Here is a 19,092-nt window from a genome sequence, read left to right on the forward strand (position 1 = left end):
TGATGTTCTTACATGAACCTCCCCATACTGTTTGTCTATTTGAATAGCTGGCTGTATTTAGACATGAGCAGCAAGACACCAGTGTGCACACAGCTGTTCAACAGAGCAGTGTCACAAAAAGCACAGAGACAACAGGCTTTCAGCTCGGGGCCATTATAAGCTGGATGTGGTTGCCGAGAGGCTTGAAATAGAGTGCTGATCCGATAATGGACTAAAGTTTATGATCATTAATACTCAGAGGTCTGGACACGTGTCAATTTGTGCAGAGGGATACATGCTACTCCTCCCCCCTCCACACCCATGCACACACACACACACACACATACCAACAATTTTGCCTCAAATGCATTTAGAGATGAGGAAAGTCACGACAGCTGGCAAATGCAAAAGCTACACGGCTGTAGCTCAAATTTAGTAGCGCTGAGAGTCAAACTGATATCAGCTATTCGGTGCTAATTCGTGTTGAAATGCTCAACTCATCCATAACAAAGAACAAACACCAACAACATTACAACAACAAGCCACAAGCCGCAAGTGTCATGGACAGCGCACCAACAACAAAACTGTTAACGGGAATTTAATTTCAGCAGTTTAGGCCATGATTACTCTCAGTAACAACACTTCAACATCAGGTTAATTGCTGGGATCTGCCGGGTCTATTTTAACACATCTGTAAATTGTAAAATGCATCTTTCAACCCAGATTCCCACGTGTCCTCCAGTGAGCTGTTCTGAGAGCTTTTTAAATCAAATTTGATTTATTCATGGGGGTGGTTCAGTAGTGCAGTGTTAACACTGTTGCCTCACAGCGCGAAGCTCCTGGGTTTGAATCAGTGGGCCAGATGGGATTTTTCTGTGTGGAGTTTACATGTTCTCCCTGAGCCTGTGTGGGTTCTCTTCGAGTAATCCGGCTTCCTCCCGCAATCCAAAGACATGCATGTTAGATTAACTGGTGATTCTACATTGGATGTAGGTGTGATTGTGAGCATGAATGGCTGTTGTTTCTTTGTGTTACCCCTGCAATAGACTGGCAACCTGTCCAGGATGTACCGCCATTTCACCCTATGATAGCTACAACAGGTTCCAGCTGTCATAATTGGTTAAGTAGAAGATGGCTGGATGGATGGACAGGAACACCTTGGTGTCCCTCCACTAAAGCTAGAGGAAGAGAGAAGCTAGAAGGAGGTCTGTGTGTCTGGGTCTGGCTGCAAAATGGATAGATTGAAAAAAAAAAAAAAACCAGGGTTATTAACATCTAACAACCAATCAGCCTGAGAAAAGGGCTCAAAGGCAGAAAAAAGACAGTGGAACAGATGCACAGATAAGCCTGGTGACACACTGTGAGTTCTCAAATTTCAATCAACTGTGAAAAAAAATAAATCATCAATGTGCATGCACATATGCACAAAATTAGAAACACAGCATACACATATGCTAGTACATCTAACAGCACTACCCACCTTGCCCCCCCCCCCCCCACACACACACACGCATATGCGTTTATACACGCATTGTTAAAAGCGTGGGCTTGCAGTCCACTAATGAAGTTGTCACATAGCAAACAATCATCTTTTGTTCTATTTTTAAGGTGCTATTTATAACAAGAACTAAAGAAAAGAAACTTTGAAATGTGCATCATGTATGCTGGCATAGCAAAGCTACACTGTTGAAAAAGAGCTGCAGACACAGGGACAGAGGGAGATGTATGACAGAGCTACAGACATAAAGAGGAACTATAGAGAGACCTCAAGGGTTGGGAGATGGAGGGGGGGTGGGGGGTGGACTGTGAAGTCCCAGAAACAGTGCAGAGAACGGTGCCAACAGCAGGGAAGTAGAGCATCAATTAAGGGCAGCGTGCCCTAGATGGCACAGTCAAGTTCCCACAATGCATCACCATCACGGCCACCACTTTACTTTCTGTCTCTATTTCACACACACACACACACACACACACACACACACACACACACACACACACACACACACACACACACACACACACACACACACACACACACACACACAGGCCTCCTTGTAAAGGCCTTCCAAGCGTCCATTTAGTTCCTGCCATCTTACCTGACCCCAGAGTCAAAAGCACTGAACTAATGAAAGGTTTGGCATTCACTGTGCTCAGTGACAATTTTGCTCACAATGGCAAAAATACAAACATTACAGTAAGTGGTTCTCTCTTTAGCAGACTCCAGCAAAATATACTTGATGGACTTGCTTGGCTTACATGCTCAATATTGCAGATATGAGCATTTTTTTTAACACAATACAGAAAAATATTTATATATGATTCTGTCAGTTTGTCAAGCAGAGCAGCTCTGGCTGTTTGTAGGACTCTCAGTACTGTCTGCAGCGCATGTAGCAGAGTAGCATCATAGGTGAGTAGATGGCATTATTGATTCAAGCAGTATTCACAATAAATTGCTATCTAGTTTGTGAAATGCACTGCTGGAAAGTTCTTTTTTTCCTCATCAGTTTCCCTTTACAAATTTAACATATAGTATTCATACTGTCACAAGCCGGCCCTCAGCCAGTGACAAAGAGGAGAGAACAACCGGTTGTGCTGCCAATCATTTTATTTACCACAAAGTAAAAAAAACATAAGATATGAGGAACAAACTCAGGCCAACTTAAGGCCCAACATGGGTGTAACCCAATTAACCTAATGACCCACTCCACCGCCAAGCCTCTGCAGGAGAAATCCCTGCAACATATACAGGCTTTACTAGGGTTGGACGATTTCAGCTGAGTACAACACTTATTTTGTTTTATTTTGTTAAATGAGTCTGCCTCACTGAAAATTATTCACTTGTAACCCATCCATCTATCCATCTTCCAGCACGCATCCAGGTCTGGATCGTGGGTGTAGCGGTCTATTAAGAGAAGCCCAGACCTCCCTCTTCCCAGTCATCTCCTGTGGCTCTTTTAATGGGAAACCTGGGTGCTTGCAAGCCAGACAAGAGCACTAATGTCCCCAACATTTCCTGGGTCTATTCTAGTCCTGCTCCTGGTAGGACATGCCTGAACCACCTCAGCTGGCTTCTTTCGATGTGGAGGAGTATTTGTTTTGTAAAAGGCCAGTAAGCACAGTCAAAAGTACTGGATTTAAGGGGCTGATTCAAGTAATTGACCCTCATTACCAACACCACACATCCACACATGAACTGGGCACTGCCTCAACTGCAATGTCGCCGTCAATGACAAAAATGGAGAAGAGGCCAAAAACTGGAAGGAAGACAAACCAGGACAGTAAATACTGCCCTGCAGAAGGAAACTGATATGTTGGAATATATAAGGTGGTGAAATACAAAGGAAAACCAGGCTTCTTGGTCTGGCAGTCTCTGCTGAAGCATGATGACGATGAGCTGGCATCACGTCTAGGGAAGGAAAGGAGTGCATCAAGAAGCTCGGTCTCACCATGCAGAGAAAGTGAATAAATATGAAGTGGAGGAAGAGGCAACACCCAGCAAGGCCAAGAGAAAATCTCAGGGCGGCGAATCCTCAAAGACTTCGCCACCCAAGAGTCCTACAAAAATCAAGGTAGAGATGTACAAGCTTTCCCAGGAGCAGACGGCACTCATCAAGAATGACGAGCTAAACAAGCAGTTGTGGGACGAAGCCATGGAGTCACTGTTACTTGGACCAAAATTCTTGAACAAAGTTGAAAAGTTTTAATCTGCATTTGCTGCCAAGAAGTGGTCTATCAGCCCATCATCACAGAGTGCCAACGCAATACCCGCAGGGAACGCCTTCAACAGTCCTTCAAAGCAGAGCTGTACACCTGCCCGGCCTGCAGGTATGACCTGGGCAAAAACTCCTATCTCTGCAAGACATTCTAAATCAGATTTTCCCAGGGTACAGCAACAGGCAACGGTTACTGGTGCTGCTTATTCAGCCCTTGAGGAAACGTGATTTAAACTGTCAGGGCCATTTTCAGTAGAGTCAACAAAGAGTCATTTTATTTTAATAAAGTCTATGATTATAAAACTGCAAGATTTGTGGACTTCAATTTTACTATTTTCACCTTGGAGCTGCAATGATGTGGTGTTAATGATACATTTAAAAATTCCTTTAACTGGCTGTGCTGTTACTCCATTAACCTGAGTTACCTGACCTCATTTTTTTAAAAAAGAAACTAAAAGAAAAATCAGGAAATCCTTGTTTTAAATGTGAAGGAAATTCTACATGTTGATCCTGAAATTCAACTAAACTGAATTTTACTGCTATGCACCGAGGCCTTCCCAAGCCAGTCGAGAGACGTAATCCCTCCAGCGTGTCCCGGGCAAACCTCAAGCTGGAGGTCATGGCTCGATGAAGCCAGCAGAACCACTTCATCTGCAAAAGCAGAGTCGAGACTTGTAAAATATAACTGCTAAGCAGCAGCAGCAGAAGCAGCAGATGGTCCTTTTTGTTGTACAGAGTTAAGAGTTTAAAGTTCTGCATAAACACTGACTTACAATGCATGATTTGCACCATGGTCAGCTTAGTGTTTACTGAGGTCAGCGATAAGGGGAGTCGTGGTGACCTCTAAAGGGAGCAGCCAGAAGAAGAACAGATAATGGGAGCCCAGTGCCATCTTCCCATAGACTTTTATATAACTAGAGATACTGTTGCAACCAGAGGAGTTGCACACTGCTGGCCATTAAAAAGAATGCCAGTTTAGGACACTTAAACCTTCATATGGTTTCACTTTTCAGATCCAGAAGCTGCATCCATCTTTTATACTGTTAATGCATTTCACCAGGCTCACAAACCATCCCTACATATACTAATATCTATATTAATTAAATCACATCAACATATCAATAAAATCACAACTTGTATTCCTTTCTTTTGGTCTGCAAGCCTCGGCTTCGCCTTCTCAGCTTGCATTTGTCGCTTTCAATTTGATCGTTATCACATTTATTGTGAAACGGAAAAATGTTCCAGGGGCTGGCGATTATCTTTGGAACTCTGGATATGACCACAGACGTCTGATGCTTAATGTCTTGTTCTTCTTCATCATCCCTCCTGCTGGGAGCTGCGGCCTACCTGAGGCTCGCACACACGCGTACACACAAAGAACACACTGCCGTTACTGCTGAATTATTGAGGAGAGAGAGACAGGGACACACAGAGCATGCACACCAGGAGGGGGTAATAAGACACCGAGGAGAGCTTTATGTACACGACTGCGCGCGCGCACACACACACACACACACACACACACACACACACACACACACACACACACACACACACACACACACACACACACACACACACACACAGCTGCCAACATAAGCTAATCCTTCTGAGGTTTATCCAGTGTTAGGGGACACAAAATATATGTCACACAGTGGTATTAAGACCCAGAAAAGAAGAGGTGTTTAAGTGTACACAAGCATGCAAACACACACACACACTATCCAAAAAAGAATCAAGGATGATCCAGTACGAGGAGACGGTGTCAGGTCTGTGACATCAAATCCTGTGGGTACAGATGCAGCTCCAGAACGCTTACGCAGAACGTGCTCAACACTGCAGTAACACTCTGACTAGTCTTTTTTTTTCAACTTCTCTCGCCCCCCAGATGTGCTGCTACACCCGAACACAGCGCCACTGCTAAAGAACAAAAGTGACTCGTGGCCCTGCAGACATTATCTTTGCTAACAGTCTCCAACGAGCAAACAACTTTTGGGAAACAGCGATTTTTTGAGTGGTTCCAGCTTGTGGCTTTCTTCCCTGATCCGCCTGCTTCATCACTCAAAATGAATCTGAGTCACATCCAGGCACCAAACATCTTCCTCCTCTCCTAACAAATTACTCCCCCATCCCCCATCCCACACACACAGACACACTCGTGTCCCCCTTTCTGCTGATGCATCAGGTTCAAAGATCCATCAGCAGCAGCTCTGGTTAATGTGTGGCTGCAACATGGCCGACTCAGATCACTGAGTCCTGAACCAGCCTGCATCCCGAGCCTGTGTGTGTGTGTGTGCATGTGTGTGCACTTGTGCGTCAGCGTGTTTAACATCCGGTCCAAATTTCAGGCTGTTCGGAGAAGCAAAGCATGAGCTGGCGGGCCATCCTCATTACACAATGTGACGGAACCTCCTTCCTATTCAGGGGAACTTTTCCTAATCTGTGTGCAGTTAATCCCAATCTGCGTTCGCCCTGTTTGTCTCCCTCCAGGCTGCCGTCCAAACAGCCGCAGCTCATTGCTCACAGCAGGAAACCAGAGGGGGCAGACAGATGCTTACAGGGACTGGCTGTCAAGGGGTTTGGGAGGCACGGACCTGCATTCTGTTTGGATGAGGAGCACAGGGAATAAGAGGAGGAAGAATGAAAGAGTCTAATTTGAGGTAGAAGAGGCTTCTGAGTGTATCAATGATGCTGTTGTTGCTGCAGCTGCTGAAAGAATGGCATTCCTGCAGTCTGTTAAAGCCTTGCTGTCATCCACAAGAAAACCCCCTTCATGACTATAGCTTAAGGTCACCTTTAAACAGCACAGCAATCCCGAGTCACCGTATAAGTCTCTATGTAAACATCCCATTCAGCAGAAAAGCCACCAGGAAAACAAACAAGAAAATACAGTGAGATCAATACAGATCTAATGTATATTCATTCAAGAGGAACTGCACGAACTGTGTAGGAAAATCAAAATATGCACAACAGGGTTGACAAATTAAAGGAAAAACCAAAATAAAGTCTCTCAGTAAGGTGATGGCCCACCATTAGCTGCCAAACCAGCTTAACCACTTTAGCACAGACTCTCCAGAGGGGGATGGAACAACAGTCGTCTGAAGGATAATACCTCATTTGCTGTTTTGCTGATGCATCCCATAAGTGTATGCACATGACTACCATATTTTTCACACTTTTAACCCATTCAGTGACCTCTTGTTTACTATGAATCGTGGTGGATTCATCATAGAAGGGAAAGTCTCATCAGCAAAGAAAAGCAATACTGATGCTTAAAATAACAAGGCAGCAACTCAACGCATTCAGGCATGTAGACAGGATCAGGATGACCCGCAGAAGTTCACACCAAGCATCAGAATGGGGGAGAAAGGTGGTTTAAGTGACTTTGAAGGTGGCATGGTCGTTGCTGCCAAATGTGCTGATCTTAGTATTTCAGAAACTGCTGATCTGCTGCACCTCCATCTCTAGAGTTTACAGAGAATGACCTGAAACAAAGTATCCAGTGAGCGGCAGTTCTCTGGGGGAAAATGCCTTGTAGATGCCAGAGGTCAGAGGAGAATGGCTGTACTGCTTTGAGCTAACAGGAAGGCAACAATAACATCAAAGTATGAGGAAGAGCTTCACTAAACACACAACACAAAGATGACACCAAGTACCACAATTCACACAGGTCAACAGCCAGATGGTGGGGTCAGAATTTGGATAAAAAAACATGGAAGCATGAATGCATCCTGCCTTGTATCAAAAGCTCAGGTTACTGCTTGTGGTGGTGTAAAGTGTTTGGGATATTTTCTTGGCAAACTTTGGGCACCTTAGTAGCAATTTAACATTGTTTAAACACTGCAGCCTACCTGAGTATTATTGCTGACCATCTCCATCCCCTTATGACCACAACGTACCCATCTACTAATGGCTGCTTCCAGCAGGATAACGCACAATGCCACAAAGCTCAGATCCTCATGAGTTTTTTTTTTTTTTTTGCTTTTTTAAAAACATGACAATGCCTCCAATGGCCTCCACAGTCACCAGATCTCAAACCAACTGAGCACCTTTGGCATGTGTTGGAACAGGAGATTCACATCATAGATGTTCAGCTGAAAAAACTGCAGAAACTGTGATGCTGCCACGTCAGCATGGACCAAACCCTCTGAGGAATGCTTCCAGCACTCTGTTGAATCTGTGCCATGAAGAATTAATGCAGTTCTGAAGGTAAAAGGGGGGTCCAACCCGGTACCAGTAAAGGTGTACTTAATGAAATGGTTGGTGAGTGTATGTTTTTATTTTGCTGATAGCCTATAGCAGTAAACAGGGTCAAAATTGGCCAATAATGATAATCAGGCAATATTTTAATGCATTAATACCTTTAAAGTGACAGGTGTACCTGTGGCAGACCAGCAAAATGCCACCCATAGCACAAAAACACCCCTCCTGCTATTTAAAGTCATTTGCAAGATACATTTGACACATGATTTTATCAACGCTGGCACATTCCTCAAATCTCTGCATGTTTTGTTACGGAATAAATTAAGGAGTAGTGTGTTTTTAAATTCCATGAGTGCACATGGGAATCTGATAATGTGGTGCCAATGATTAGAGCAACAACAATGATTACAGCTACTCAAAAAAGCTCTAAAGCACCGCACAAATCTGTCCCCAAACATTATGAAAAGGCTACACTTGATGTGTTGATACCACAAAGCACCGATTTAAAACCACTAGAATCATGTGTACATGTGTGCAATTTTACTGTGATTAAAAATATATGTAGATAGGAAGAATAATGAGAGGTATATAAAAGTAGTGGGAAACCTTTGAAAAAGGTAATAAAAGTAGTGAACTGTGAGCTAAAAGTTTTTAATATTTGGAGTAAACAGTTATGCCAGCTAAAAGTAATGACTAACAAGCGAAACATATTGTGTACCTTGATAATTCAGCTGTTATTTTACAGCACAAAATCCACTGATGTGATTAAAGCACCCCGCGGAGCAGCCACAGACCTCCAACAAGCCTCCACAGGAAAACCACGATCATAATAACAAAGAGGAAAAAAAACGGAGGCACGGTTAAAGTCCCGGGGGTAAATACCATTTGATCGCTGCCCCCGAGGGCAGTAAGGTCACTGGAAACTCAGCCCCAACTGTAGGCACAAAGCCGGCGGGGATATTACTGGAATATCTCAGAGACATATGAGATGAAGTTAGTTAAAACCGCGTGTACTCACGTGCCGAGGACTTCTTTAAAATCAAAAATCTTCTTAATGTCGTCGACTTGTTTTTTCCACGTCTCGCCTCTGCCGGTGGTGTCTCCGTTCTCCCGAGCCATGGCGTTGCTGTACCGGCCCAAGTCCGACCCGACACTGGGCTGCGGGAGGAAGGATGCGAAATGAAATAAGACGGAGGACGATGGGAGGGGAGGGAGCCAAACGGAGTGTCACAGGTTTGGAGAGTCCTGGTGGTCCGCGCTCCGCTGCTGCAGGACCATGTGAGCCCTCCTGCAGGTTACCGTGTCCCTGCTGCCTCCTCCTCTCCGTCTTTCGCTCTCTCTCCCTTTCCCCACTCCCTCTCCTCCTCCTCCTCCTCCTCTCCGGCCGTCTGGACAGCAGCTGTGTAAATGCGGACAGGACAAAATAGCGCTTCCTCCGTAAGGTTTCAAAATAAAAGCAGTAACATTATTATTATTATTATTATTATTATTATTATTATTATTATTATTATCTTCGCTGTACTGGAATAATATTTTAATAAGACTTTTTTTTGGCAACTGCTACAGCTATTATATTTCCCCGTTGTGGGACTAATAAAGGTATTCATTCATATTGACAGTAGGGCTATAAATATATAACCAAAAACATAATCCCCAATCAGCACCAGAATCCTTTATATTATGTTTTAGCCTAATAAAAACATGGCATAAACACTGCAAACAGTAAAATAAAAACATAAGATCTCAGAATGCAGAAACCCATTAGATAAAGCAGTCAATTTGACTCTATATACCATGAGCAAATAAAAAACAAATAATAAGAAAGAAATTTAACAAACATGAAAATTGGACAGAGTCAGAAATACAATCATTTTCTGGATTTTACCGATGGCTGTGTGTGTGTGTGTGTGTGGGTGGGTGGGTGCTCTTCTATGTTTTTCTTTTCTAATGATTTTGACATGAATAAAAATCTGTCGTCTGCGATTTCTCCTTTTTAAATAGTCAAATAAAATGTAAAGTCATACCTCACCTTCACCAGACTCCTCACTACTCTTGATTTGTGTTGTCTCATCAAACAGTGTAACAGATCTGTTATCTGCAGTTATCAAGTCTGCATTTCCATAGTTTTTATTTTATTTTGAATACAGTGCCTCACAGCTTCCTGTGTTATGCTCCTTACGTGTCTCACGATTGACGGCGGATCTGCTGCCACCTGCAATTCAACGCTTTTAATTGGTGCGCTTCCGACACGTTTTCGGGGGGTTTCCACTCTTCCACGAAATATTCAGTTAAAATTCTCCTTTGTGTCCTGCTACTGGGATGATTTGCTTAACAACTGCAATCCAGCTCATATTGTGGCAGAGTGTGTTATGACATTAAAGACAGCTGATGGGATGCTGCTGGTTGCATGCTGTTTCTTTTTTTTTTTTTTTGGAGCAGCAAATTCGCAATGCGCCAACATGATGGTCACAGCTATCATGTAGTCATCCCTGTGTAGGATCCCTAAAGGCGTCCATGTGGCTCAACAGAGCGCCCGGGATCGGTGGTGACCCGCAGCTGTTAAAGTGGCCCGCATAACACCTGGATTACAGAAAGAGCGGTGATCCCCGGGCTCTGACAGCTGCAGGGGCTGAGGTCAGCTCAGGCCACTACTGCCCACAACACACACAGACACGCGCGGTTATGTTTGTATGTGAGTACTAAAAGAAGACAGCCAGCGAGAGAGACAGAGGGAGGGAGGTGGAGGACAATGTGTTGCAGCTTCAGCTGCTCATGAGTATTCCGGCTGCAAACTACTGCAGCTCTTCCTCAGCAGCGTCCAAGGAAAACTCTCTCATCCCCCTCCCTCTCCTTCTCCCCCTCATCCTCATTGTTTTCTCTGAGTCAGCAAATCTGACCTCCCCTGGTGAAAGATGATTACCCGGGTGCTAAGGGAAGGAGAATCCGAGGTGGGTGTTACAGAGATAGTTGAAAAGAAGATGAAGGTCAAGGAAGATGAAGGGGCAGACTCACTGCCTGCCTGCAGCTTGAACACTGACATTTTAAATGCACACACATGCAGAAATAATTAGTTTGGCTGAGAAACTGATATACATATTTCTTCTTATGTCAAACCCTCCAACAATTTCACACCATGAAATGACTTGTGTTAAATGATCCACTCATCCCCCTGGTGCAGCTTCCATCCTACCTGACATCTGACCTGACATAATGGGTGGATGGATGGAAGGATTTCTTTAGTAGTTACTTTTATACTATAAGAAATGCATTTACTGTCTACCATATTAAAGAGCTGGTGTTGCCACGTTTATTTATCTATCTGCTACTAGTGAAGCTGGAGCCCAATTTCCCCTGACCAGGATGGAGCAGCATGGACATAATGAGCCAGCCCTGGTAGAAGAGAGCATTGTAACTGAAGTACATGATGTCCAACCACTTGCAATGACAGATGTATCTACTGAGCTGAGGATGAAGACTGTGGCACAACTCCCCCAGCTCACTGACAAAGTCTTATCAGAGGAGATGCTTAAAGATGTGAACACAGCTTTGCTCACAATCCCTACTACCAGTGTCACTGAGCTTCTGTCTTCTGCTGCCAAAGCAATTCTGGAAACACTTGGGTATTAAATCAAGAATGCATGTAGAGAAGGTGTCCTGTGGAGAAGAAGGTTGAAAGCCAAAATTTGGGAAGCCTGGCTGACAGAAGTGCAGAAGGGCTTCATAAGAGACAGGTCTTGAATGACTAAGAGTTACAACAAGATGTCCATAACTTAGGCTCTATAAACTGCCAAACAAAAGCTCACAGTTAGAGAAGCAGAGGTCAAGAGAATAAAGTGCCTATTCTCCAAAGACCCATCTGGGATGTACTCTCAGCTGCAAGAGAAGAATAGTACGAAGACAGAGCCACCCTGAGGGTTTCTTGATTAAGGTTAGGGGAAGGTCGCAGTAACAGTGTCAGCACCAGATGAGCTCAGCATGCCAGATTTTCTCGGAGCTGAGAATGAAGAATACTAGCCAGAAGGTTGCAGGTTCGAGCCCCTGTCCCCATTGCGTTGTGTCCATGGGCAAGACACTTAAACCACATTGCCTAACGGTAGTGCCGGTCTCTGGCTGCACTACCGCAGATGCTCGTCTCTGGATGAGTGGTCTGGAACGATCATTTTGTTGTGTGCCTTGTGTGCATAATGACGATGAGTTGAATCTAACATCACAGAAAACCAGTGAAAAGTGACTGGTGGACCTAACAGCAGACCTTCAAAGCACATAACAGGATATGTCCTTCAATGCACATATTAAACAAATATGTAGGACTGCTTTTTTGCATTTGCGCTATATTTCTAAAATTAGAAAAATCTTTTCTCCAAGTGATGCTAAAAAGCTAATTCATGCATTTATTACTTCTAGGCTGGACTATTATAATTCGCTATTATCAGGCTGTCCTAAAAGCTCCCTGAAAAGCCTTCAGCTGATCCAAAATGCTGCAGCTAGAGTACTGACAGGGACTAGAAAGAGAGAGCAGATTTCTCCCATATTGGCTTCTCTTCATTGGCTCCCTGTTAAATCTAGAATAGCATTTAAAATCCTCTCCTCACATACAAGGTCTTGAATAATCAAGCCCCATCTTATCTCAAAGACCTCATAGTACCATATCGCCCCAACAGAGCACTTCGCTCTCAGACTGCTGGCTTACTTGTGGTTCCTAGGATACTTAAGAGTAGAATGGGAGGCAGAGCCTTCAGCTTTCAGGCCCCTCTTCTGTGGAACCAGCTTCCAGCTTGGATTCAGGAGACAGACACCCTCTCTATTTCTAAGATTAGCTTAAAACTTTCTTTTTTGATCAAGCCTATAGTTAGGGCTGGATCAGGTGACCCTGAACCAGCCCTTAGTTATGCTGCTATAGGCCTAGGCTGCTGGGGGGTTCCCATAATGCACTGTTTCTTTTCATTCACCTTATTTACTTTGTTTATACTCCACTCTGCATTTAATCATTAATTGTTATTAATCTCTGCCTCTCTTCCACAGCATGGATTTTGTCCTGTCTCTCTCCCCTCAGCCCAACCACTCACAGCAGATGACTGCCCCTCCCTGAACCTGGTTCTGCTGGAGGTTTCTTCCTGTTAAAAGGGAGATTTTCCTTCCCACTGTTGCCAAGTGCTGCTCATAGGGGGTCGTTTTGACTGCTGGGTTTTCTCTGTATTATTGTAGGGTCTTTACCCACAATACAAAGCACCTTCAGGCGACTGTTGTGATTTGGCACTATATAATTGAATTGAACATCAGCAGGTTGTTTTGACCATTTCTAGATGCCTAAATGCATTACAGCCATGTGATTGGGTCCTTAGATACACACCTTAACAAGCAGTTGAACAAGCGTACCTAATAAAGTGACCATGAGCGTAAGTGCAGGGCTATTGCATCAGCATTTTTTGTTAGCTTGATGCACTGAATGAACTGGGTTCTATGTGATTTCGTGTGTGTACATCTTTTATATTTTTAGCCACAGACTCAGTTCATCATTAGCTAAGTTTTGTATTTACCCTTTAATTTACACTCTTAATGGTCAGATTTTGTAATTTGCCCCTAATGCAAAATACCCCAGGTCAGATGTCAGTAGACATGCTCATCCTGTCGCAGGCCAAACTGGATGTTTACAGACAGAATTCAGTTTCATAATGAGATGAGTGGCGAGACATATTCACAATATTTGTCATGTACACTGTTGCCCGTCCACAGCGGTTTACCTGGGGAGCTGCAGCTCTGACACCCACTCTTTCATCTCCCTGTAATTGCTTTATCAATCCAGTGAAGGGGAAAAGAAAAAGAACTGGCCCGTGTTGTGCGTGTACAGATCATTTAGCTCGCGGGGTAATGAGAGCTGTTGCATAAAAGCGCAATCAATTTCTAATGTGCTAGTTTACAGCACCCACCAGACTGACAGCCGAGTCAATACACGACAAAGAAGTTTAATGGTGTTCTTTGGAGCAACAGTCTACAGCGATGCATGATGGGAAAAAGAAAAAAAAATAACAGGGCTGCAAATGAGCGCCGGGAGCAATGACTGTGTCAGAACTGCTCAGAGGAAATTGGCAGGGAAAGATGGAGGAGCTGGGATGCCTGGCAAGAAAATTAAAGGTGACTCAGTGATGAAGGGTTTTAGTGTTAAATAGAGAAGTCTGTCAGCCCCATAGGTAACAGAACAAACTGTGTGTGTGTGTGTGTGTGTGTGTGTGTGTGTGAGAGAGAGAGAGAGAGAGGTCAGGTTAATTTTAAACCCAGAGAGACCGTTTAGAGATCCAATACAGAGCCACAGACTACTATACAGACTCAAAGTATAAAAGCAGACATTCTTTACATTGTTATGAATGAATACATCATTTTACAGTAGCACAGTCCCCTCCCCACCAAACCTGAAATAACCAACCTCTCGACACAGCAGAGGCCTCTATTAAGATCAGTAATAAGGCACTCAGCAGTGTCGACAGAAAATGAATCCCCAAGGAGCCAGTAACATGATCTGCTAATTTCACATGTTCCATTGGACTAACATGAAGGAGATATTTAAGAAATCCCAGATACACTGTGTACCATTCTTCTAATTTAAAAAAAGTAACTGGTGCTGAAACAAGAACACAGGGTGAAGAGTCACTTCATGCAGACATTATATGAAGAGCTGATGACACTGATGTCACTGTGGAGCGTTCTCCTCCTCCTCCTCGTCCTCCTCCCCCGACTCTTCCTGTTGGCTTTTCTTCTGTGGACAGGAGAGAAGGAGAGGACAGTGTAACCCTTCCTGCAGGAGCTTTCATTTGATCTTTTTCAATGTAAAGGTCACGACACCAAGGTTATCGACCTGCCATATTAGCTTGAGTTTGGATTTTATGAAAGCGGCGCATGTTGTTTTGTTTCTAATAATCTTTCAGCCTCTTTTCATAGCACTGGGCAGCTGATCAATAACCCTGATTAAATTTCTAATTGATAGGATGAAGCTCTGCCTGTTTACACTGCTGTCGTCGAGTTTTTACATATGGCTTTTATCCAGTGTCAAGTATAAAATGAATAATTAAAAAAAAGGTAAGGCAGTAACAGTGTCAGCACCAGATGAGCTCGGCATGCCCTCTAAAGGTCCCAGCTGGTAGGTGGTCAAACTTTGCAGGGCCTAGACTACATGTTGATGTAATGCCATGCCATGTAATGTAATGTTATTTTCCCCCCGCTTCTTCCTCTTAGTGAGGAACTTTTCAACCAATCAGCACTCAAGCTATGGGCAGTGTGACAGCGACACACAATTACGTGTGTGGTGAGTGCTTTTCTACAGCCTCTGCTTATGTAGGCAAACAGCTACAAGTGGAAACCAACGCAAAACCAAAAAAGCAAGCGTAATAGATGTCACTTCTCAGTCAATACAGAGAGCAAAAGCCATTAGAAGGCAATGCAACCATTCATACAACTAAAATAGATATCCAGCAACTAATACTTAGACTAGCCAGCAATGCTAGCTGTTACCATGGAGAGTAAATAAAAGATGGATGCGGCTAATATCAGGCTATCCAATGTTTCTGAAGTGTTGTTTTTGAAGCCTTGATATGAACATTTCCACTGTCACCATCTAGGTTTAAAAATACAAAAAAATAATCTGGGCTAATCCTCCACTTTGAAACATAGTATGACCAAGAATTACAAAATTGACTTTCATTAAGTACAACACAAACTCAGCAAGAAAGTGTTTAAAGAAGTCAAGACAGAGAGCCATTCTCTCATCGACTTCCATAGGACCCAAAGTCTTTTTGCAGCCACAGCTGTCGCCACCTGGTGGCCTCCAGATAGAATGCAGGCTTAAGGCACTTCAGCACTGGCTTATTTTTTCTGACCTGAAAGCTAACCCATATTTTATACTGTCTGTGGTTGTTACATAATAACATGCTGACTGAAAAGAAAAAGAAGAAACTAGTTTCAGCTGCTCCCTTAGTCACAAGGGGTTGCCACAGCAGGTTGCTGTTTTTTTGTTTGTTTGTTTTTTTATGCCTGATCCCCCCCCAAGAGACTTGGGTCTCCTCCTGGGACTGTACAAGGAATCTTTCGCTTGTTATGCAAATGTGTAAACCACCACACTATGAAGCCACCACATTAAAACACACTGACTGAACCTACATTAATATCTAATGAGGCTTGGTAGCTAAACAAAGTTAGGATATTGCATTTAGAGACTGTTGGTATGAAGCCTGAAACCTGGAGACACAAACAGTTGCCAGTTTTTGCAGCATCTTTGCCTGAATTCCATTTGTGGATTTGACATTTGACTATTGCTGAATGGTTCAAACTATGTCTACACATGACTGATTAAAGAACTGAAATTACAAATATTCTGAATTTACGATAAAAGTATAGATTTAATATCCATTTGCACAGACAGTGAATGCATGTTAACAATGGCATTTATAGTCTATTTTATGCAGCTCTGTCATTTGTTAATCTGTGGCAAAGACTGCATCCGTACATTTTCAAGCACACAGCTAATCATATGATGCCATCTACAACTGCAGGAGCCCAGACAGATCTAACAGGGTGAACAACTAGTTCTACCAAAAGGAAACAAACTAAGTAAAGATAAAACCAGACAAATACCAGGGACAAATTGTGGTAACTTTTTACCCCTCAGGTTTCTCTTTTCTGTATGTCTGTAAGTTTGGTTGAGTTTATTCTGCTGCATCCCTCCAACAGCTATTTTAATACTCATTTTAAAAACACAGACTGTGTCATTTATTTTAGTATCTGAATGGCAAACCGATTCTCAACACATCAAGTGTCAATTCAACTTTCCAGGACCTACCAGTTTGAGGAAGTCGATGAGTTTGTATGCGTCCTCTCCTGTGGAGAGGTCAACAAAGTCCCGTGGAATTCTGTAGCTTAGACAGGGACTGGGCTGCACCGTCACCTCGCTGGTGGTGTAGCGGAACGCCGGGCCTTCCTGCACAGAAGTACAGACACACTGAGCATTGATTCATTCAAGACCCCAAACACTAATATACATGGCTCCAAAAACACTAAAGGAATACTTTGAAAACACATCAGATCTCAATGGGAAAACAAATCATGCTGGACATCTACACAGATATGGACTGGGTAATGTGTTAGGAATGAAAGGATGCTACATCGTTTGATGAAAATGAAAATGATCAACCTACAGAGGCTGAATTCAAAGACACCCTGAAAATCAAAGAGAAAAAATGATGCAGCAGAATAGTCCATTTTACTGAAATGTCATTGCAGCAACTCAAAATGCTACTCAGTAGTTTGTGTGGCCCCCACGTGCCTGTATGCATGCCTGACAAAGTTGGGGCCCCTAATGAGACGACAGATGGCATCCTGGGGGATCTCCTCACAGATCTGGACCAGGGCATCACTGAGCTCATGGACAGTCTGAGGTACACCCTGGTAGCATCAGATGGACCAAAACATAATGTCTCAGAGGTGTTCTGTTGGATTTAGGTCAGGTGAGCATGGGGGCCAGTCAGTGGTATCCATTCCTTCATCTGTTAGGAACTGCCTGCATACTCTTGCCAGATGAGGCCAAGCACAGTCGTGCACCAGTGTAGGGTCTGACAATGGGTCCAAGGATTTCATCCCGAGCCAGTGGTGGACCTGCCATTTCTGGTATTCTATGCCAACTGCCAATCTGTCCACTAGAGGACGTCGGGGCCTCAGGCCACCCTCATGAAGTCTGTTTTTGATTGTTTGGTCAAAGACATTCACACCGGTGGGCTGCTGGAGGTCATTTTGTAGCTCATCCTGTTCCTCATTGCACAAAGGAGAAGATACTGGTCCTGCTGATGGGTTAAGGACCTTCTACAGACCTGTCCAGCTCTCCTAGAGTAACTGTCTCCTGGACTCTCCTCCAGGAGCTCTTGATACTGCACTGGGAGACACAGCAAACCTTCTGTCAATGGCACGTATTGATGTGCCATCCTGGAGGAGTTGGACTACCTGTGCAACCTCTGTAGGGTCCGGGTATCACCCCGTACTACCAGCAGTGACACTGACCCTAGCCAAATGCAAAACTAGTGACAAAACAGTCAGAAAAAATGTGAGTGTCCACCTGTAAAACCATTCCTGTTTTGGGGGTTGTCTCATTGTTGCCCCTCTGGTGCACCCTCTCTGCTACTTACTGACCAGATCAATTGGTCAATTATTTCTTCATTGTAACAATCCTTCTTGGCAGTGAATCTTACACTGTTGGAAAGCCTGTTTATTCCCCCTTAAATGGAGCCACATTTGTAAGGAAAATGCATTTGTGGGTTGACCAGCAGAGTATGTGGGTTGTGCCTATGAAAAACCTGCCAAATCTTCACTGCTGATACCAAACATCTTTCCAACAGTATGAGATTTATTGCCAGCAAGCATTGTTACAACAATGAAGTAATCAACCAAACACCAATGTCCTTACTTTCTGTGCTTTGTTTCCATGTGTTAGAATAGGGGAAATGTGCAACAACTGACCTGCTGCTCCGCGATTTCTCCACCAGACGTCAGCTCGTCCCAGCTGAACAGCAGTGAGTCCGTCACCTCTCCAAACGGGTTCAGGTCAATGAGCCACACCCTTCCCTGCAACACACACACACAACATGTAAACGCAGCTCAGAAAGTGGATTTTTTTTTTTTTTTATTTACTAAAAATAAGAATCAGTAGTGAGTTACCTGGCTATCTCTGTAAACATCAAAAACAACTGTAAAGCAGAAAAAAATGGATCTTTATGAGCAATCATTAAACATTTACAGCAATGTCTCACACAGCTTCAAAAAGTTCACTTTTAAGCAACTTTTAATGCTACCTGAAATTAAATATTAAAATCACAATTAAGTGAAATGTCATCAATCTTCCCCTTCATTTTCCTCCTGCTTAAATTACCCAATTTTTAACAGTACATATTTAATGACTAAACTAAAAATCTCTACAGAAAGTCTGTTGTTGTCCAAGGAGAACTGACAGCTATTGTAAATACTGCATTAGGCTTCACATGTGCAGAGAAAAGCGAAAGCAAGCCGATGCTCACAGTCTTCATCCAGGAAGTTGTACTGGATGTGCTGGCTGAAGAAGTCCTGGATGGCCTGGCTTATCTGCTCCTCCTGCTTCAGGACGTGCTGGTAATACTGCGTGTAGTCTCTCTGGGAGATAGCTGGAGGATCACACACGTCAGCACGG

General features: G+C 43.6%; 2 protein-coding genes across 3 annotated transcripts in view; both read right to left on the reverse strand.

The window, feature by feature from the left end:
- Nucleotides 1–9,215, reverse strand: part of camk1da (calcium/calmodulin-dependent protein kinase 1Da) — an 82,115-nt gene extending 72,900 nt beyond the window's left edge. The window contains exon 1 of the mRNA XM_030719916.1: nt 8,914–9,215. Within this exon, the coding sequence (XP_030575776.1) occupies nt 8,914–9,014 (101 nt within the window). The 5' untranslated portion in view covers nt 9,015–9,215. The remainder of the gene's footprint in view (nt 1–8,913) is intronic.
- The window catches only part of cdc123 (cell division cycle 123 homolog (S. cerevisiae)), a 35,332-nt gene that overhangs the window by 7,263 nt on the left and 8,977 nt on the right, over nt 1–19,092 (reverse strand). The window contains exons 9-13 of one of the 2 annotated variants that reach the window (XR_004019095.1): nt 18,944–19,066; nt 18,588–18,616; nt 18,390–18,494; nt 16,723–16,860; nt 14,098–14,646 (exon numbers count right to left, since the gene is read on the reverse strand). Coding sequence is in view for 1 of the 2 variants with exons in the window: in XM_030719917.1 (XP_030575777.1) it covers nt 14,581–14,646; nt 16,723–16,860; nt 18,390–18,494; nt 18,588–18,616; nt 18,944–19,066 (461 nt within the window). In the remaining variant the exon portion in view is untranslated. Of the gene's footprint in view, nt 1–13,838; nt 14,647–16,722; nt 16,861–18,389; nt 18,495–18,587; nt 18,617–18,943; nt 19,067–19,092 lie in introns of those variants that run through there. The other variant, XM_030719917.1, reaches the window with a different exon arrangement.

This window comes from Archocentrus centrarchus, chromosome 23 (genome assembly GCF_007364275.1).
Source record: "Archocentrus centrarchus isolate MPI-CPG fArcCen1 chromosome 23, fArcCen1, whole genome shotgun sequence".
NCBI lineage: Eukaryota > Metazoa > Chordata > Actinopteri > Cichliformes > Cichlidae > Archocentrus > Archocentrus centrarchus.